This window comes from Sardina pilchardus, chromosome 5 (genome assembly GCF_963854185.1).
Source record: "Sardina pilchardus chromosome 5, fSarPil1.1, whole genome shotgun sequence".
Classification (NCBI taxonomy): Eukaryota; Metazoa; Chordata; class Actinopteri; order Clupeiformes; family Clupeidae; genus Sardina; species Sardina pilchardus.
Window position 1 is genome coordinate 23,028,657 of NC_084998.1, and position 21,626 is coordinate 23,050,282.

At 48.1% G+C, this 21,626-nt stretch overlaps 1 protein-coding gene across 2 annotated transcripts; it reads right to left on the reverse strand.

Annotated features, from left to right (window-relative positions):
• Window positions 1-118: 118 nt before the first annotated feature.
• mntb (MAX network transcriptional repressor b) lies at window positions 119-18,800 on the reverse strand. Of its 2 annotated transcripts, none has more exons than XM_062536966.1 (6): window positions 18,558-18,800; window positions 13,344-14,166; window positions 12,444-12,485; window positions 11,768-11,879; window positions 4,817-5,009; window positions 119-3,667 (listed from the first exon to the last, which is right to left on the reverse strand). In XM_062536966.1, exons 1-6 carry the CDS (start codon window positions 18,628-18,630, stop codon window positions 2,817-2,819), a joined length of 2,094 nt encoding a protein of 697 aa, XP_062392950.1. In that variant the 5' UTR covers window positions 18,631-18,800; the 3' UTR covers window positions 119-2,816. The 2 variants fall into 2 exon arrangements, with proteins under 2 accessions (XP_062392950.1, XP_062392949.1); XM_062536965.1 differs by having other exon boundaries at window positions 4,814-5,009.
• Window positions 18,801-21,626: the final 2,826 nt, after the last annotated feature.

Sequence of the window (21,626 nt, forward strand, 5' to 3'; positions counted from 1 at the left end):
GGGCCTTCGGTGCCTTGAAAGGTCTATGTGTATGTGTTGTTGTGTGCAGTAGTTCAACAGATATATCTAAAGAGCTACAGAAATAAGGGCACAGATCAGACAGGGCTGTAAACGTCATAAGATTTATTATGAATCTTCATTGCTTTTTTTATTAATGTAGTATATGTTTTCTTGTTGTTACTTTCATGATTGTTATTCTTTTTAAACATAGTGGACAATTAGATCTAAATGCAGCCCAAAATGTACAGGCAATATATAACTTAAACTTTCTCCATAGGGAAAAACGCACAGTTTTTATATATAATATCAATGTAGGATGAGGTCTAGAGGTCCCCACACATCATACCATAGTACATGGTCCCAGAAAAAATAATAAGGAAATTAATACAAATCACAAATCAATATCTGAATGGAAAGAATTGCAATCTACATGCAAAAAAACAGGCAACAGTATAATCTTAATTATACATACACATATGTGAATGCGTGCATATACCCACATGTATACATACATACACATATTAAAAAAAAGAAAAACCCTCACAAATAAATTTCACAGACATTACATTTTCTTTCTTTTACAGAGTATGGAAAACATGGTCTTTCTATACACTCACACACACACACACACACACACGCACGCATCCTTGCAGTAATGGAGGTGGGGTGGGGTGGCCTTAAGTGGGGTGTCACAGTGTTAAGGTTCAACCCAGAGCCTGATACGACGCCACACCGACGCACACACACACACACACACACACACACACACGCTACATCAGCGCCGCTACACCCACTACGACGAGAGAGGGCGCACTCCTCAGCCGGCATGAGCACTCCCAGGTCACCCTCTTCAGAGAACAAAGGATTAGAGGAACAAAAAGAAAAGAACACACTGAAAGTACCAGAAACCAGCACCTTTATGTGTCATCACAAGATAGTGACTGATGTCAGGGCTAGCGGTCTCGACGGTAAGATTGGTGTTGCTGAAGTACCCACAACAAGCTCCGCGTCTCTAGGATGCAGACGAGGAACGCGACCCTGGTAAAGTAAACTCGACAGTCACAGTCAGAATGAATAGGTTAAACACTATGAGCAACCGAGTGTGCACATGCACACATTCCATACTTTGACAGCATTGTTATCATCCAGTTCTAACTCACTGCTTCATCCAGATGCACACACTACCTAAACCAGGCGTCAACAGAGAGAAAAGACATACAGTACATACACACAATTAAAACTACTGTACACCAGGATCAGTCACTGTGAAATATGAGAGACTTGTTAACTTGTTATTAACTCACACTTAATGTTGTAGTCAATGGCAACCACATCAACTGCTTAGGAGCATTCTGGGTTTTGTGCCAGCGTGAATAAGATGAACAGCACTAAGGTGGGCATGTTCAACATTCTCTGGGCTCTAATTTGAAAGTTGCAAAGTTGTGGTCTCTCCTATGAATTCCAAGTGAAGCATGTGATTAAATCGACATAGTGCAGCTCGGTGGCTACTAATTGCTAAAGCCATGGTGACACATGTTTAGTGTTTCCCGGACATTCAGTTTCTCTTTGTGGACACCAGAGGGCAGACTTGGGCTATACTCCTCCCTATCTGAGGCACTTTAAGGATCTCAGTATCCAGGTTTGCGTGTGTATGTCTTGTTACACACAGCCAAGATGAGGTTAGACTCTGAATATCAGCATCCCAGAGACAAGAGTCCGGCTCTGGCCCTGATCCGGGCCCAATCCATCATGGACTCTACGACACCCGTCTACATCAGAAATTCATTCCTCAATGGATCGCTGCGTATCTTTTCCACTGGGACACAAACATTTCATGAGGACCATGGCCAGTAAGCCAAAACCAAAACTACTGTCAAGGGCAGGACAGATCGACAATGTATTTTGCTGAGGACACTTGTGGGTAAAAGCAGTTCAGTGTTTATTGAGCTTCAGACAGACTTCCAGCTCCCCAGCTCTGCCATGACAACGGTGATGCTGCCTTGACATTAAAGCCTGGCATTCCGGTAATGCCAAGGAGCCACCACTGGGCTCTCACAGAGAGGGTTTGTCAGTGTGTGTGCACACGCATGTGTGTGTGTGTGTGTGTGTGTGTGTGTGTTTGGGGAAGGGGATTATGCCTTGGAGACGTGAATTGTGGGCATCTTTGTGGGTACAGTTAAAAAATCACACACACACACATACACATACACACACCCACACACAGGACATAACAACAAATAAATCGACATGTAAAACAAACACAAACATGACATGAAGCCAAAAGGGACACATTTTCCACTCTACAAGTCCATGACTAAGTGCATACTATGACTGAGATCGTTGAAGGTCTAGATTTTAAACAAGCTAGGACCCACAGCGTCTACTCACTCGGACAGTAACATCAGGTGAACATGGAAGTCTGAAGACGCACGGTTTCACTCAAAACATTTTGCCAGGAACAAAACTGGAGGACGTGAGCTATGAGGAAGCATCCTAGAGAGGGTTGGGTCCGGGCCTGATCCGGCCTGGATGTGGCCCAGATCAGGTTCCGTTTTCCGGGTCTGACTCCCATACCTGGGGCTCGTGAAGCCGTCGGCCGCTTCGCACCAACGGAGAGGTCTGTCAGTGTCACCACGGCCACCACTGCACACCACACCCACTCATCACCCAATCGCTCTCTCAGTCACTCACTCATTCACTTACTCACACAGCTCGCTCGCTCGTTTTTTTTGTTTGTTTGTTTGTTTGTTTGTTTGTTTGTTTGTTTGTTTGTCAGTCATTCAGTCTGTTTGCTGTGTTAGTTCGTTGATTCGTTTTCAGGCCAGCTTGAGCGTACTGACGGGAAACTGAGGCACGGTCACCATAGTCACTGGGTTGAGCACGGTCTGCCCCACCAGCTGCGGGTGGTGGTGGTGCGCCATCACCGCCGTGGGCTTGCCCACCACCGTGGATGCCGCCTGCGGGCCGGTCACCGGGACCGCGCCGTTGACGATGGGCCCGTGGCTCGGGTGGTGTGCGGCGGTGAGCGCGTGGGCGATGTGGCCCACCACGGCCGGCTGCGACACGGCCAGCGACTGCGGGTAGAGCGCGGGCAGGTGCTGGCTGAGGTGCGCCACGGGGTGCACGGTGATGTGTCCGATGGGCTGACCCACGGCGGGGCCGGCCTGCCCGGGGCCGCCGCCGGACGGGGCGATGTGCGCCAGGTGCTTGGAGCCGGCCGGCAGGACGTGGTTGACCGCCTGGATGACCGAGGCGTGGGACATGGAGGCGCGGGCGATGACGGTGGTCTGCTGCGGGTGCGGCTGCTGGGGCATCACCACGTGGGTGGCGGTGGAGACGGGCACGACGGCGGCGGGCAGCGGCGCCGGGGCGATGGCCTGCGGGGCGACCAGCGCCTGGGGCTGCGACGGCGACGGCGACGAGACGGACGACACCGAGACGGTGACGGCGGTGGGCAGCGCCGAGACCGTCATGGCCGCCGCCGCCGCCGCCGACGCCAGCTTGTGGGGGTGAAGGGTCAGGTGCTGCGCGGGCAGGAGGGGAGCGGGCGCCATGGCCGGCCGCGGGTCAGAGGAGAGGGCAGCCGCGTGGGGCGGCTTGGGGAGGGCGGCGGAGGGGGCCAGCGGCATGTCGCTGTCCACGTCTTGGTCGAAGTTCTCCTCTCCTTCTGTGAAATGAGACCGGGTATGAGTGGCAGCTAGAGTCAAGAATCAATCACAAATGTGTGTGTGTGTGTGAGTGTGTGTGTGTGGAGAGTAGTAATGCATTATTTGAGGTATAGGTATATAGCTTGCGTGTATGTGTGTGTGCGTGTGTGTGTGTGTGTGTGTGTGTGTGTAGTAATAACACATTGTGACCCGGCAAAGCGAAACCAGTCACTTAGGTAAAATTTACAAAATTAAGTTATTGTGCTCACATGAACGGCCATAAACTAAGCTTTCCAATGATATGCATATCGAGGGTATTACACAAACTATCGCTAAGATAACCGCATCCAAAGTTGACATGGTTCTCCTGTCATGGTATGCCAAAAGAGGAGAAATCACCTTTTTAAGCGGCATGGACAACGGGAATGACTGCAAATGTGTTCAATCTTCGCCGGGTTCAACAGTCAAAACGTATCTTTTTACGTAAAATGAGTTCACGATATGAAACTGTGGACTGTATACTGTCGAATTATGCGAAAACGTGAAATTCAACATTTTAACCCCGAAGTTTGTTTATTGTGGATTTTCTCAAAATAACGCTGTGCGCAAAGCGACTGATTTCGCTTTGAAGGGTCACATTTGAGGTATAGGTATATAGCTCGCCACAGTATATTTTATATGCACTCCGTGGTCAGAGGAGTGACAGTTGAAGTTGTGGACCTCAATTCTAATCCAATACACTTTCTGTCAATCTCAGCAAATTGCCTCTCCCTGTCCTCCAGCTGTCCATTCAGAGTGGGCACTTCAGCTAAACTGGCCATAGCGCTAGCTGTAGGAACACGACCAAGTCACACACAATTCCAGAGTTCAGCTAAGTTGTGCTTGTGAGAATGTCATTTTGTGTGTGTAGAAGTCTGTATTGTCATATCTGTATGTGTGTGTGTCTGTATGTGTGTGTATGTGTGTGTGTGTGTGTGTGTGTGTGTGTGTGTGTGTGTATATGTGTGTGTGCGTTGTCTGTATTGCCGCGTGTGTGTGTGTGTATGTGTGTTTTCTGTAGTCTGTATTGTCGTGTGTGTGTGTGTGTGCGTATGTGTATGTATATGTTGTCTGTATTGTCGTGTGTGTGTGTGTGTGTGTGCATGCCCCTTGTCCACGTGTCCTGCTACCTGAGGCAGTAGAGGTGGACGCCTGGTCGTCCTCGGGCTGCACGGTCTGCCGCAGGAGCCGGTCGATCTCCAGCACGTCCATGCTCTGGCCCAGCTCGTTCTTGAGCTCGGCCAGCCGCTGCTGCGTGGCGATCTTCTCGCGCGCCAGCCGCTCCATCTCGTGCTCGTACTCCTTCTCCTTGCGCTTCAGCGTCTGCAGGGGAGGGCACAAAGAGGCACAGGTGCCACCCCGCACGTTTACCAGCCGCCTCATCTCGACACGCACGCTCACAAGTACCCTCAACTAGCAGGTGCCCTAGTGATGTACGTTAAGGCCTTTGAGTATCTAGAAACTGAAGAGCATTAATTAATATTCTGTATGTTAGGGCCTTTGAGTATCTAGAAATTGAAGAGCATTGATATTCTGTACGTTAAGGCCTTTGAGTATCTAGAAATTGAAGAGCATTGTTATTCTGTACGTTAAGGGCCTTTGAGTATCTAGAAATTGAAGAACATTGATATTCTGTACGCTAAGGCCTTTGAGTAGCTAGAAACTGAATAGCATTAATATTCTGTATTCATAAAACCATCTTATTTGATAAGCTTTCCAGTCTTGGCTCTGTAGCATGCACACCTGCAATACACCGGAGTTGAGTTACTATTCCAAAGTGTGCAGTGTGTTAAGAATAAATGTCAATGATAACTGTTAAGAATGAATGTACTGTATGATAAAGATATGTACACCATGTTGATATATGTGGTTACCATCAATCAAAAATGCATGATCACAAGTGTGTGTGTGTGTGTGTGTGTGTGTGTGTGTGTGTGTGTGTGTGTGTGTGTTTTCCTGATCACGAGTGCACACACTAGTAACCACTCCTTGGTCATGTGATCACTACCTGCCAGTTTTGTTTTTCTCCCTCATACCCTCTCCTCTCCTCTCCTCTAAAAGTCCCTGCCAGTTCTTTCAGTCTGCTCATTCCACGGCCCTTGTTCATCATTGACTCCAGTTGTGGCCCTTCTGATTTCTTGGAACTGGGTGCTTTTGCAACAGAGGGGGGCGGATCCTAGCCGGGCTGAACGCACAGCAGCCTCCCGCTCTAAGCCAATCGCTGCCCTCGAAAATCCCTGCTGGACTGCCCTCATCAGCCAACACTGACAACATTCCCGTAAAAAAAAAAAAACCCGACCGGTTGGTGAGGGTGTGTAAGTAGGAAATCACCATGCGCGTGTGATTGTGTGTGTGCGTGTGAGTGAGTGTGTTTGCATGCACACACATACACAACAGAGTGAAAACAAGAACACTAGCATGGCTTCCTCATTCCTGTCACAGTCTGGTTTGTAGAAACCTGTGAAGTCTGGAGGAGATAGTGAGCAGCCCTCACAACAGGGCACACTGAACAGAAAACAAGACAGTGAGACACGACAAGAAGTGTGCGTGTGTGTGTGCGTTTTTGTGTGTAAGTGTGTGTGTGTGTGAGTGTAAGAGTAAGAGTGAAAGAGAGAGATAGAGAGACAAGAGGACGAACAAGTAGGAGAAGAATGCGATAAAAGTGAAACTAATCATACGCATTGGAATACTGGGAAAGTTTGACACGAGTGAGGGGGAGAAAATGTAAAGGGGACCTGAGAAACGGTGAGCAACAGTACTAGGAAGCATGTGAGAACACAGGAGAATGAGAGACAGAGAGAGAGAGAGAGAGAGAGAGAGAGAGAGAGAGAAGAGGGTGGGAGGGAGGGAAAGAGCAAAGGCCTGAGTAGTCACGCAGGCAAATGGTTTGCTGACCCACTTTTTTGTCTCGGTCAGCTGACAAAGGATCACCAAAACAGGCAACCAGGCTAAGACTTTTAGTGGCTTGGGACCGGAGGGATTACACAGCTCTTGAAAAGCATGAGAGTGTGTTTATGTGCGTGTGTGCAGACAGGAAAGAGGTATGACAAATGACGCAGAGGAGGAGGGGGGGGGGGGGGTGTTCCAACTGGAAACAACAAGCTGAACAGAGAGAAAGCGTGACAGGGAGAAGAATGATCGAAGTATCTGGTCCAACAGAAAGACAGACATGTTGGAATGAATCAAAAACCAAATTCAATCAACACCTTCAAAAAAAGGCAAGCAAGAAAGAGGGAAAGAGAGAGAGAGAGCATGAGTTGGAGCAAGAGAGTGGTAAGGAGGAAGAAGGATAGAGAGAGAAGGAGGGAGGGAGGGAGGGAGGTGCAGGGAGGGGGAGTTTGGAGCACTAAAGCCTCTGGGCCACGTGGTTTCAGGAAAAGACACGTCCAGAGAGCAAAGCTGTTTACACCCCCATCTGTCAGAGCACAAAGCATGTGATAGTGTCCACACACGCCGACCGACACGGCGGTTCCCAGTTTCCTCCCCGGCCTCCTCCCCTCTCCTCCACCCTCCTCCACCCTCCCCTCCCCTGCCCTGCGCAACTCAGGCCTCAGCCAGTGAGCGACTGGGAGCCATTGGGGCTCCGCGTGGGCCGGCGGGGAGGAGCTCCGGCAGCGTGCTGCTGCTGCAGTGGCCACACAGAGAGAGACAGAGGGAGAGGAGGGAGGAGAGATGGGACAGCAAGGAGGAGGAGGAGGAGGAGGGAACGCCGCCACTGCATGTGGTACAGTCTGGATGTGTGACATTTGCGCGCGCATGTGTGTGTGTGTGTGTGTGTGTGTGTGTGCTATGGACTCTGTGTGTGTGTTTGTGTGTGTGTAAGTTAGAGAAGAGATGAGGGAGGAGATTTAGGACAGGGGGGGGGGGAGGCAGGGAGGGGGACCGCCACTGCATGTGGTACAGTCTCAGTCTGGATGTGTGACATTTGAGCATGCATGTGTGTGTGTGTGTTACAGGCTGTGTGTGTGTGTGTGTGTGTGTGTGTGTTTGAGACAGAGAGAGAGAGAGAGAGAGAGAGAGAGAGGACAGGGGGAGACAGGGAGGGGGACTGCCAATGCATATCTTACAGTCTGGATGTGTGACATTTGTGTGTGTGGTGTGTGTGAGTGAGTGAGTGAGTGAGTGAGTGAGTGAGTGAGTGAGTGAGTGAGTGAGTGAGTGAGTGAGTGAGTGAGTGAGTGAGTGAGTGAGTGAGTGAGTGAGTGAGTGAGTGAGTGAGTGAGTGAGTGAGTGAGTGAGTGAGAGAGAGAGAGAGAGAGAGAGAGAGAGAGAGAAAGAGAGACAGAGAGCGAGCGAGATTACATAACACATATATATGAATATAAATATAGCTCAATAACAAGAGTGGATGGAGGGCAGCACTGGCATGTGGCCCTTGGAGTCTTGATCCAGGATTAGAGAACGAGACCGCGGCCGGCGCTGCCTCTGTCTGGCCAGACGATCCCACCCCACAGCCCCTCTGACGGCAGGCGGGCAGGCAGGCAGGGCAGCCATGCATGGGCATAGTGAGCTGTACCCCTCCTGGCCCACTCCTGGCCCACTCCTGGCCCTCTCCTCCCCCCCCCCCCCTGGAGCCAGCTACATGCCCCCTGGCCATCTACACACACACACCAGCCACCAGCTGACGCAGCCACTGAAGGCCTGCTGCGCCTTCTGTTCTACACGTCGTCCAGTGTTTCAAATGTGCAGCTCAACAGCAATGCAATGTTACATTTACGCTGTGTACCGGTGTGTGTCCGTGTTTCTATATTCGGAGGTGTCTGAGAAAATAAAGTGTGTGGTGACTGTCTGGTGAAAATGTGATTGTTTTGGGAAGTGCACTGAAAATAGAGGCATGGTTATTATCTCTAGGTGTGAAGATAGGAGATAAAGTTCCACTGAAAAGCACATCCTAACTTTTCTTGTAACTCGGGCATGATACACACAACAAGTTTACATCTAAATCTGACCTGTTTGTAAATATCAGCTCTGCACAAAAGAACTTTGTCGACCTCAACACGCCGAAAAAACAAAATGCAAAAATGCAGTGAGGGAGATCGGAGATGCTTCTGTGGTGAGACATGATGGCAACACCGTAAACAAACAACCCGCAAGGCCTACAAGTCGGCGACATGCTTTTTGGCCTGATACACAAGCTGGGAAATACTAGGATGGCAAGAGGAGAGGACAGTCCTGGACTGTTGAGCCTTTTGTTTGAGGAACATGAAACTACACGGCAGAATCCCTCAGGGTGTCACCACGGCAACAGCTGGAACCCACCACAGTTACCGTAGCAACTGCACAAGGAAGGAGGCATGCGCCGGTGTGAGAAGGTGTAATAGAATCTAATGGGGTGGTCTGATTGGATTACACATAGACCTCCAGTGTTTTCCAGTCTAGTGATCACTGCTTCCTCCTCCCCTCCCCCTTGGCCTATCTCTCACACACACACACACACACACACACACTCTCTCACACACACACACACACACACACACACACACACACACACACACACCAACCCACCTCCACCAATACCAGACTCTGACACTTCTCAGCGGTCAAACACTACTTCATATTTCCCCGATCTTCTCTAAATGCTGCGAGACGGCTCTCAGTGCATGCAGGATTTATTTCGATCTCGTGTTTGTTGCAGTCATGCAACGCCATTATTACAATGGATGATGTTATGTCAGGCTATCACGATGATGTCAGGCTATTCCACCAATCGAAGAGATTTGTCCCCTGACCTGACTAGCAGACTACCCTCTTTGTGCCCTAATTTGGATGCATTACAGTGGCATTAATGGCTCACAACAGTCAATAACAATGTGTCCAATCTCAACACGGCTCTCATTTGATTTCGCACAGTGAATGCGAGTAAATGGCAAATGTGCATGCAAGCCGTAAGAAGCCTGATTGGACGACGCTTCTATCACCTCAAGTCTCTTAAGGGCACCCTCTGCAGACAGACAGACAGACAGACAGACAGACAGACAGACAGACAGACAGAGACCCTTCATGCCTCATGATTCTAACATCAACCACTGTTTCATTTCTCTCCGTCAAAAGCAGTCCCTTTTTGACAAAGGTAAGTGATTTAATCATGAAGCGGAGTAAGGGGGGGTTGAAACGACCACAGGCTGAACCCAGTCGGTGGGGTCACGCATTCGAATGAGACGGGGGGAGGGGGGGCTGGACTTCCTGTAGGCACGCTATCCACCAGCATCCCCCAACAGTCTCCATGGTTACAGAAAACTGAAAGGACAGGTTAATGTGAAAAAAGGGGGAGGGGGTTTAAGATGCATGCAAACCCAAGGCAGGCTTTCTAGCCAAACTCCCTCTCATTTCCCTCATCTGCCAGTCACAGTCTCAAACTGGAGCAACCGTGAAACTGGCAGCTATTTTCAACACCATCAACTGGAAAACTTCTTCTTATTTCCATTATCCTCCCACCCCCCCCCCCCCCCCCCGCTTTATTTCGTCAAACTTTTTCCTCTTCCTCTACACGAATGTATCTTTCTCCTTCTATGTCTCTTCTCTTCCCTCGTTCCTTGGTCTACCTCCCTCTCTCTCTCTCTCCCTCCCTTTCCTAGTTTCCAGCGGCCGCGTCACTGGGCATGCTCGGAGTAGGGGTGTGCTCTGTCTGGTATGCACGCAGTGAGACAGGGGGAGGGAGGGAGAGCAGAGCAGAGCAGAGAGGAGGCGGGACCTAGAGTGTGGAAGGAAGGGGAGGGGGAGGGGGGGGGTGACGTCACTGAGCTCGCGCTCGCCATGTGCTCCCAGCTCACGTGGACCAAGCACCGCGCAGAGACGGAGAGTGCAGGGAGGGAGGGAGGGAGAGAGAGAGAGGAGGGGGGAGGGGGAGAGAAAGAAAGAAAGAGACGACGACGAGCGCACGAGGGAGGGAGACAGAGAGAGCAAAGAGTAAAAGGCGGCGGGCGGGAGCAGAGGGAGGAGGAGGAGGAGGAGGAGGAGGGAGAGAAATCTCAGCAGCAGGGAGGAGCAGCTACGCGAGAGGCCAGGGCTGCAGTTAGCAGAGGAGTGAGTGTCAGACAAATTCCACAGGGTTGTACTCATTCTCAAACCACACAGCCTCATGCCTCATAGGAGAGCCAGTCATCAATTACTTCTAGTGAGATCTTCTTCTGCTCCTCTGATTTACGTCTGCATGTGGACCAAATCAACCAGGCTTTTAAAATAAAAGATACTGTATACTGTATTGAGTTTTTCAAGAAGTATGATTATGGCCTGGTTATGGTTTACTATTGACTAAATCTAATATGGGACAAAATGACAAGACATGACTGTACTGGTACAGGAGAACATGTGATGACAAATGCTGACTTGAAATACAAATAGCTGTGACCTCATCAGAGAGGGTTGGTGCAGATCGGGACACACACCAGGCTTCTAGTTCTGCATGTGCGGGTGTGCGAGAACGAAAACAAGACAGAAGGGAAAGAGAACCAGGGCAAGAAGAAGAGTCACACCTCTCTCTCTCTCTCTCTCTCTCTCTCTTTGTGGGTCACTTCTGACAATGTAAAGTCTGTATTCCAGTGACTCACTGTCACATGACATGACTACCCAGACCGGCTGGATCTTGCAGGCTTGGCTTGCTAACTGTTATATACACACACTTAAATGGCTCGAGATGTCATTCTCATGGCATGATTTTCAAATATTTCATCGTCTATTTAGTCTGAAGCACACGTGAAGAAACCGCTTCCTCGCATCGCGTTCAAGTTCAAACTCAATGGCTACAGCACAAATGAGTGATCATATTCTCCAAGCAGTCAGCCTTCAGGAAAACTCACAATGCTACACTCCACACAATGACCACAAACATCGACAGATGTAGACAAAACAATTCTCCACGGCCAGACACAAAAATAAAAAGAACAAAAAAAAAGGTTACGACACTGTTCATCACAGAGGATCAACTTCTCAGTACTTTCACTCCGCTAACTCTTTGGCTCCCTTTGCAGTTGCAGTTGCAGTAATAAATATCAACGCAGTGTTCAACACAAAGGCCTCCGTTTCGTGGTCTGCCGAGCCGGACTGAACCAAGATGGCTGCCGCGCTGAACTGCACTGGCTTACCTGGATGTAACGCAAGGCGCTCCGCAGCACACTGAGGTTGGAGGTCTTCTTTTCGTCCACGTTTGGAACGTTCCGTTTCAAGGTCTCAAAGCACTCTTTGAGATGTGCTCGTCTAGTGTGTAAAGACAGCGTGACAAAGAAGGATGAGTAAGTGGACGCCTCCAAACTCTCAATTTCCAGCATCAACAGATCTCTAAAAAAAAGACTGTCTTTATCCATCAATTTGCCACTTTGTGAAGCATGATTTTAAAAGCAACAACTACTGTCATCAACTTCAAAATAATTCATATTCGTGGTATGGTCATGTGAAAGTGAAAGATAGGCACACACCAATTATTTCCATCTAGGCAGCTAGGCTATGCACTATGCAGTTCTGTTGTCCAGGTTGGAACATCACTCAGAAATATAAAACTGCTTTCACAGCCAACAACAGACATTGCCAACTTTATTGCCAAGGGGATAAGTTAGAATGCTAGCAACAGTGTCAACTGTGATGATGTTGGTGTTTGTAGGGAATTGGGATTTCTATGCCTTTTCAGTAGTTAGACTGCTAGTTTTCAACCAAAAAACTCTTTCCTGCTGCTTTAACAGCCTCGGAGAGTGTAACCTCGTCAAAAATAGCATTTCCACATAAGGAGATGGGAAGCGGATTCCAGTGCGGATCATTTACACCTACCTGTTCTTTTCCAACTTATTGTGCACTTCCCTTGTTCCCGCTCTGCAAACATTAAAGAAGAAAGAAACATTAGATTCATATTTAATCAAACATGTAAAGTCATACAGTGGCTCTCGTGACAATAAAGACTGAACCATGTAGCTAATTTCATAGGCATTGATTGTGGACCTACGTATTGGGTTGTTCCGTCATCTAACTAGTCAGCCACAGACAACTGAGTCCATGACAACATACCATTCATTACCATTAATACAACTTCCTCAGCAGGAAAAAACATCCTTCTTTTTAAACTATGGCTTGTGTACAAAGCTTGCATAGGGCTAGTCGATGCGGTATGGGTCGTACCGTGTCAAATCAGACAGAATCCAGGAAAATGGTTGCCATTTTGTCTCAGATTTAGCTAAATGTCTGTCTACATATGTTTTTTTCCCAAAACGTATATTTTTGTTAATATTCTTGTTCAATTCCATGTCTTCATATTTCTTTGCCCCATATTCTTTTAGTTGTTAAACTCCCTCCATTTCTCAGATAGTCAGACTGTAAATAATATCAAAGGCTAAAAAATATAAAGGCAGAAAGATTTGAACAGAATTATTTTGCAGGCCTTATCAATTCTTATCTGAGTTGACAATGAATGACCCATATGTGACTCATATTATAACACTGGCTTCTAAAGTTCTGAAGTTGAAGTTCTTCCATGTTTAACAAAACAATACCCCATGAAGAAATGTCACGTGTAGTTACTGTATTCAAATTGTTATATTTTTTAAAAAAAATACAAATTAAATGTAGTTTTTGGCACAAACTACGTTTCAAGCAAGAAACGATTTGCAAAAATTAAAAAACACACTCCTTCCATTCTTTTGGCCACTGGCACCTGAGAGAATAAGAGCCCCTCACCCGCCAGGTCTCCTCTTCCCATCCAGGCCCCTCATGTCCTCCAGGGAGGCGCCGTTGGGCCGCACCGTCATCTGGCCCGGCTGGGCGTGCGGCGGCGTGAGGGTAGGCTGGGGCAGCAGGGCGTGCTGGGGAGCGGCGATGATGGGGCCGGTGTAGGGCTGCAGCAGCTGGGCAGGCTGACCGTGCGGGGCAGGAGGAGGGGCCGGCTGGGAGTTTGGCGGCAGCTGCTGCTGCTGTTGTTGTTGTTGCTGCTGCTGCTGCTGCTGTTGTTTGGGGCTGGTTCCCGTCTGGGGCAGGATGCTGGTCTCGGCCTTCACGGCGGCCACCAGGTGCCGTTGGCGTGGCGGCGACGGACTCTCCTTCCCTCCCGGCGCGGCACCGATCGCCACCGCCGCCGCCGCCGCCGTGGACGAGGAGCTGCCGAGGAGCGGAGCCGGCTGCGGGGACAGCGCCGTGGCGAGGGGGGCCACCACCGACACGGGGCCCACCGCGCGCAGGTGTGTGGGCGCGCCGGCGGCTGTGGCGGTGGGGAGAGTCTGGGGCGCGGCGCTGGCCTGCACCATGGGGATGGGGATGACGGTGATGGGCATGGAGGCCTGCATGGGGGACAGGTGGGTCTGGTGCTGGTGCGGGTGCGGGTGGAGCCGCTGGGGCTCCACGCCCCAGCTCACGTGGTTCACCTGCATGGGCGCGGGCATCAGCGACGGACCCATCTCGGCCGCCCGCCGCAGCTGCTGCTGCTGCTGATGCTGCTGCTGCTGCTGCTGCTGTTGCTGCTCAGCCTCCCGGGCGGCGAGGGCATTCTCCCGCTTCTCCTCCTCCTCTGGGGGATTCCGAGAGACAACAGCAGATTAAAGGGGACGGCTCCAAACACAACAACTGACACAGAATACAAGGAAAAGACTGTTCATTTGGGAATTTTGTCCTTTAAAATCATCCCATATGCATCCTGAATCATCCCATATGCGCATCCTGAAAATGTCAGGAAATGTACACCTAAATGAGTTTTAGATGTAAAAAGCTATTTCTAAAGAACACACTTGTAAAGATGGTATGACTAGGTTCACTGCCAAGCCTGACAAAACCAGGTGCACTCTGATAACAAGGTAACAAGGACAGAGGAGAACCACTTTGTCCATCCTTTAAAAGTTCAACACCCCCACCCCCCTCCTCAAAAGTGATGTCTGGTTTTAGAGGTGAAAATGCCAAAAAAAAAAAAACTGCAATGCAGACGAGACTTGCTCATCACAGTTCTGGGAGACGGGATCAGGGGCTTGCCCACTCTCAGTCTCTCTCTCTCTCTTTATCTCTCTCTCTCTCTCTTTCTTTCTGTCTCTCCATCTCTCTCTCTCTCTGCAGCGCAGTCAGGGGGAACACGTTCACCAAGCCACAACAACACACTTCGCGGCACCCTCTGACTGTTTGTCAGAAACAATCATGCTTCCCTCCCAAACGGGGACACCGCTCTGAGCTCTGCCAAGGTAGCTTGAGCGGGGTGCGGGGACTGAACAGCCATTGCGGAGGCAAAGCACTCTGAGCTCCTTTTTGGCAACAAAAAAAACTGCAACACTACTACTAGTCATGTGTGAGTGCAGTGCTTCTGGTTTTTAAACAAACAGGCTGGACCGGTCTAGTCGCCAGCGTGTATCATTGTTTGGGCCAGGACAGCAGCAGGGTGTGTCTGAATCACCTAAAGGCTTCTTTTTTTTTAACCACTTCTCTCATCATGATAGGGTTTTTATTTTTGGTTTCTGCAATCCTCTGTCCTTGACGCCTGCTGTCTCTTTAAGAGAGAAGCCCGGGGAAAGCAGCTGGCGTGGACCCAGACGATTTAGGGATGACGTCACCCAGGAGCCAGCCGGCCACTGACACTGTGAGATGGTCAGTGTGTGTGTGTGTGTGTGTGTGTGTGTGTGTGTCTGTGTGTGTGTGTGTGTGTGTGTGTCTCTGTGTGTGTGTGTGTGTGTGTGTGTGTTGTTTTGGGGCGATCTCAGGACAAGAGACTCAAAGAGGCAACGGTCACTAGTCTCAAGAGAAAGATGCAGTGGAAGTTCCCTACACAGAAATGAGTCCTGCAGAGAAGTGTGTGTTTTGGTCAAAGGTGCAACAAAACACACACAATTTCGGGAGGCATCACCGGATAAGATTGAGGCCAGCATCATGACAACTGACGTCGCTGCAGGCTCTTGTGTAGCCACTCCTCTACACACAATCACACACACACACACACACACACACACACACACACACACACACACACACACACATAATGGAAGGGGGTGCACCAAGCACACACACACACACACACACTCACAATGGAAGGGGGTGCACCAAGCATTTGTCTAAAAACAGCTGTTAGTATGGACTTGATGTCATAAGAGTTAAGGAACACGTGCAATCCCTTGTCTGCAATAGCGTGGCCAGAGCACAGGGACTCCCTATTGCTCAAGAAAGAGAAACCTGACAAACGTCAGCAACCAGATGAAAGGGGCCAAAAATAATATTGCCGCCGACCAAACCAAACTGCTGCACTCAAGCACAATAAATAATATACTATTAACATGGTGTTTATACATGTACTGAGACATGTTTGGGTATTTAATAGTTACGGATATAAGATACAAGTCCAGAATTACTTTTATGTAATAACCACCACCAAAATGCAACACCACTTGCAATCCTTTTTAAAATCACAATGACACAGCACAAAATTCTAGCAGTTAAACTGAACTGGCTATAAATTTAACCTTGCATTGCAACCACATGCACAACCCTGGGTCACATACAAAAATAAATACCCTTTTCAAGCATGACACTCCACACAGAGACTAATCAGCATGTACAACTTTACAGACTTTAACTGCTGAATTTGCGTCAGACCATAAAGATAGCAGGAGATGTCATGCAATCCGCAGACAGGGCACACATGCCCCTGTGTTCCTGTCATATGACCAACTAAGATAAATGCGCTGACGGGAAAAGGTTCTGCATTGCGTTAAGCTTACCGCTGGGAGAGTTTTATCTTGGCCGTCATTTCACAGCCAGTTACAGGAGCAGAGAGGGAAAATATGCCAATAGGCCAGAGGACAACCCTCTTACTACACACACACACACACACACACACACACACACACACACACACACACACACACACACACACACACACACACACACACACACACACACACACACACACACACAAAATACATTCAGTCGTGAAAACTATGCAGAAAATAACCACATCATGTGAGTCTCGAAACCCCTTGTGAAGCAGCCATCAGTCAAGGAACTGTTATTTAAGAAAGCTTTTGTACACATTGTGGCCCACTGGGAATATGCTCTGGTAGGAGAAAAGGTAGGAGAGTGTATAATCCAAAACAGGACATGGACATCTGTCATGCCACGGCAATGGCTCTTCAGATCACGGCGCAATAACTGAAAACACACCTTCGGACAAAAGAAGTGCAAAGTCCATGCTGTAGAGAGACCTGGTCAAAACTTAACCAGCCATGCTGACAATGTGGAGGAGAGGTGGGGAATGGGTCTATTGGCCTGTTTACTTGCTTACAGATAAAAACCAGTCATACAGCCGGACATATTTGTAAACAGGTCACTAGACATTCTTACACTAGCGTGGGAGAGATACTCTTGATAAGCCTGCTTTGACAAGTTAATCGTGTAGTTCGGGCAAAGGCACCATTGTTTTCGACCCTTGACCCCTGCTGTACAACTCACATAAGTCTGCACTCCAAGTATCCACCCAGACATGTACTGGTGGTGAGTTAACCACAGTGGTTGTCGAGTAGACAAGTGAAGGCACTCCATAGGCCAATTGACAGGAACAAATAGTTCTTAAGTTACAAAATTACATAATAGCATAACTGAAAGTTAACACCCTATATTACGAAGTTGTTACTTTGTAGCTACCACAATGTGTTGCATGTTCATGTGTTAGGTAACTGGACATTCTTAATCCCTATTCTTCTTCAACCCCCTATACAAATCTACTCAGAAAAACGGGACAAACATTCTGGAATTCCTCCACATTGATTTAAGGGTGGATTTCGTAGTACGGAAAGGGGAAGTGAGGCTTTGGCTCCACTCTTCCAGGCTGGAGTCTGAATATGCACAAAAATGTACATTATATAACTCCTGCATTGAAGGAGGAGGAGGAGGGGGGGGGGCACTGCCCTACTTTTTCCCTCACTGTGACCTGCGCCAGTCGGTGGGCCGTCTCTAAAGGGGAGGAGGGAGTCTGGCGCGCACGTGGTCGAAAAGGGCGGTCTTTATACACGCGGTATTTGCTGGGGGTGTGGATTAACTGACACGTCACCAGAGCATTGAAACAAAAACCATTGCCAAAATGTACCGATTATCACGTCTTGTCGATTGGCTACAGAAAAGCCGAAGGAGACAAGTCCTTGAGGGACAAGCGTCTTTTCGACCTCAAAAAAGCGAAACCGAAATGCATAAAACAGCTCCAAATAGGCTACGACTTCTCTTGCCAAGTAGAAGCGGGAAGTAGGCTGGCCTCGAGTGTCATAAGATAGAAGCTCGCCAATATCAGGTCATTATGTAAAAAAGACTGTCGTGCTCTGCCACCGCCCTAAGGTCTTAGTTACTTGGTTCTGCTCGCCAGAAACAATAAGCCTTGACCTTTAAATGATATTAGGCATGTAGCTACTTTAATTGCATTCACATATCGAAATACTCGAAGAAAATTATGTAATCTTACATAGTTTAAATGTGTGCATGGTGCGAAATAGTTCAACAAACAATGACCGGTCAGATTAGTTCTACAATCTTAATAGGCGCTTCTGGCGCGATACACCACTATCTGTCACAGAACGAATGTACCACCCACAGCGGAGCGCACATAGTAGCAGACTAAATATAGAATGGATTTAACCCGGAAACCGAGTTAGCGGAATGTCCTACTCGCACACTGCAAGAATTGAAAAATGCAAATAATAAATTCTTAATAGCCTCACAAACTGGTCCAGTCAGACATACTACTCATGTCTAGCATATCCTTTACTTACGGCAAAATTAATTATAAGATAACCACTAGTTTCAAACTGTTTCCATGCTCTGAACTAAATTGTTGCAGAATCATTCCAAGACAAGCATCGACCAAATAAGTAAATGATAAGTGGTCACCATTATGCTACAATATAACCCCACCAGCCCGGCTGCCCGGTACCCCCGCCTTACCACGTGTAATCTGTTGTTGCTGGGCTTGCCATTCCAAATACCTGGCGGCTTCCAACAGTGTATCGATGCTCATCTCGCGCCCTATACCTCACGGTCGCTTTTACAAAATGCGAGCGAGTAAGTCGGTACAGGACCGCTTAATTGTTTATTCACTGCCGACGTCGCAATTGATCAGAAGAAAAATCCAAAATGCAATATCCGGATTACTTTCGTAAATCCTTAGACACACATTGATAGTCATGCAACAAGATGGCGATGTGAGTAACAGCAAACACAACACGACGAAAAGCATACCACTGAAGGGCCGCCCTCTACGTTTCTAACCCACCCTTTTTGGATTATCCTAAACTACTATAAACATTCAAAGTCCGGCACTGGGTTTGAATTGGAATTGGAGCATGACTTTTTATTTTTGGTAACCCCAATTTTTCACCTCACGGTCAGAGGTTATTTTTCTCCAGATTACACAATATTTGTACTTATTACATAAATTGAATATTGATATTAATATTGCCTGTGTGTGAGGACATGATAACGTGTATCTCACTCCATAAAAGTCAATATAATCATTCAGGGTGACATTGTAATTCTATTTCAGCCGATAATGACTTACTGTTGTACCCAGGTTTTGTCTACAGTGGCTAATAAATCGGTTAGTGAAGCTGTGGTAACCAAGATATGACTGGAGAGACTTGAATCTCCTATAAATCCAGTTTCCGGGGTTTACCGCCGCCTTATCCCGCAGTATATTTGCATCTGATTAAAATATGTCGATGCGAGAGAACCAATGGGCGTGGAGAACAACAAGGCATGGTGCCTGTCCACATGGGCACCCGCTAGCTCAGAGTCCTGCTTATTTGCATGTGTCGAGCGTGGGCACAGCCCGCTGCACAGGGACGCGTCAATCACCGTGAATAAGCGTCCTCTTGGTCACGCCCAAACGACGTTTTGAACAGAAAACAAAATAGACGGCGCACTTATTTTGTGCGTAAAGGGATTTTTTTTGCCCATAATGTATTGCGATAGGATATCGTAATTCGCGTAAGCTGCGAAGCCTGCCATTGCTCGTCTATTTGCGAAAGAGCTAACGCTATTTCGGACTGCCGACTGCAGGGCACTGGGTTCTCCATGATGTTATAGTAACCTATATTACAATGACTACATGTCGTAATGATTTTCAAGCCAAATTCTCAAGGAGCTGCACTCTTGCGCAACTCAGGGCGCGGTGCGCAGAGAGAGGAGGCTGGAGTCGTGTTACTGTAGTAAGTTCCTTGTTCAGACAGCCAGCCCGCCCGCCAGGTCTACTTCCGTGCTAGTGTACATTTGATTTGCATCGATTAAAAACACAACTCTCTTTTCATTGAATCAATAGGTCATGCTAAATTAGAAATGTATTTATAGGGTTTTTTAATAGCGAACTTGCAACAAACACTGTCTTGGAATAGATAACTATTATTACAATGTTACAGCGTATGTATACAGCAATGTATCATCGTGTAGGCTACAGAATAATAACAAACTATAATTATGTAACAATGATATCGAAGTCCTTTATTCCTAGAACAGATTTCTTAGGCTTCAAAGAAGTCAGCGTGAGTCGGATGTCATGCAGGCTAGCGTGTGCTGGAGCAAGCCTGACCCTGCCATCAAATATGCCTTGGTCTTCTTCACAAGTCAGGAGCAGCACGACAGATGCTCTCTCTCTCTCTCTCTCTCTCTCTCTCTCTCTCTCTCTCTCTCTCTCTCTGGCCATAGCAGCACAATATGATTATTTGACGTAGAAGGATTAGATTTCCATGAAATATGGCATACTAGTAAGTCACATCCCCACGCCCACAAACTCACACACACACACACACACACACACACACACACACACATATTTCTGACGCTTAAGTAACGGCCTCAAACCACATAAGGGGGCAGCTGGTGCAGTTGTGTAACACACTGCTTCTCATTCCTGCTGAACATCAAGCCTAATAGATTTCCCAGACGTTGTTTTAGAATGAGTGATAGCGGCGTGCTTGAGCTGCTACAGTATGCGCACAGTCAGTGGATTAAGGGCAGACTGAAGCAGGTCTGCAGTAGACGGATGTCCCGGGGCATGCACAGTTGTGGTGCTTGTGTGAGTGTGTGTGTGTGTGTGTGTGTGTGAGAGAGAGGGGGGGGGGGTGTTCACAGTACATCAAACATGCAGTTTGTGTTACTGGAGACATCAGGGCTATAGAGAGCGGGTCCACGAGTATGAATGGGCACTTGCATGGTAACATGTCTCTGATTGGACAGTATAGGGGAAAACCCTGATCTGCCATGACAGAGTCAGAGGGTCTCCTCCAATCAGCGGCACAGTCAGGAGTGCGTAAGGTTTGAGCTCAGCACGCTGCACAGACACACACGAGCATGGATGCGCATGTGCATACACACACACACACACACACACACACACACACACACATGCAACATACTCATACAATGCACACTTGCACATACTCACACACACACACACACACACACACACACACACATGCAACATACTCATACAATGCACGCTTGCACATACTCATATACACACACACACATGCAACATACTCATACAAACAGCAGACCTTTGATGCATGCCTGAACAATCCATGTGCACCTTGCAAATACTGGTAGACTGTCAAAGACATACACACGCACAGACACACACAGAGACACACACACACACACACACACACACACACACACCACTACTAGGGACACTGATTAATGTGGCTAAATTAAGCGGAGACAGTCCATCTCTGCAGGCATCTCGCGCCGCATATGGAGGTTGGAGCAGCCCCTCCTCTAGGCAGTCATCCATAAAAGCTTCATTTTAAAAATACACACACTGTAAGTGAGTACAAAGGCATCACCATTCTCTGTGCTACAGCTGAATGTATTCTCTCCCTGCTTAGCCATGTGCGAACAAGGGTCACAGAACCACGGAACGTGAACTAGTAAAGGAGTTACTTTGGGGGCATTTTGAATTCAGTTATAGCTAGCAGACAGACAGACAGACAGACAGATAGATAGATACAGTAGATAGAT

Excerpts from the sequence above, each read along its gene's own strand:
- mntb (XM_062536965.1), bottom strand. The coding sequence starts at position 18,630 with ATGAGCATCGATACACTGTTGGAAGCCGCCAGGTATTTGGAATGGCAA. Across the intron at positions 11,880-12,443 it reads AATAAGTTGGAAAAGAACAG|ACGAGCACATCTCAAAGAGT; the intron begins GTAGGTGTAAAT and ends TTTACACACTAG. Across the intron at positions 3,668-4,813 it reads CACCTCTACTGCCTCAGGTA|AAGGAGAGGAGAACTTCGAC; the intron begins GCAGGACACGTG and ends CTCATTTCACAG.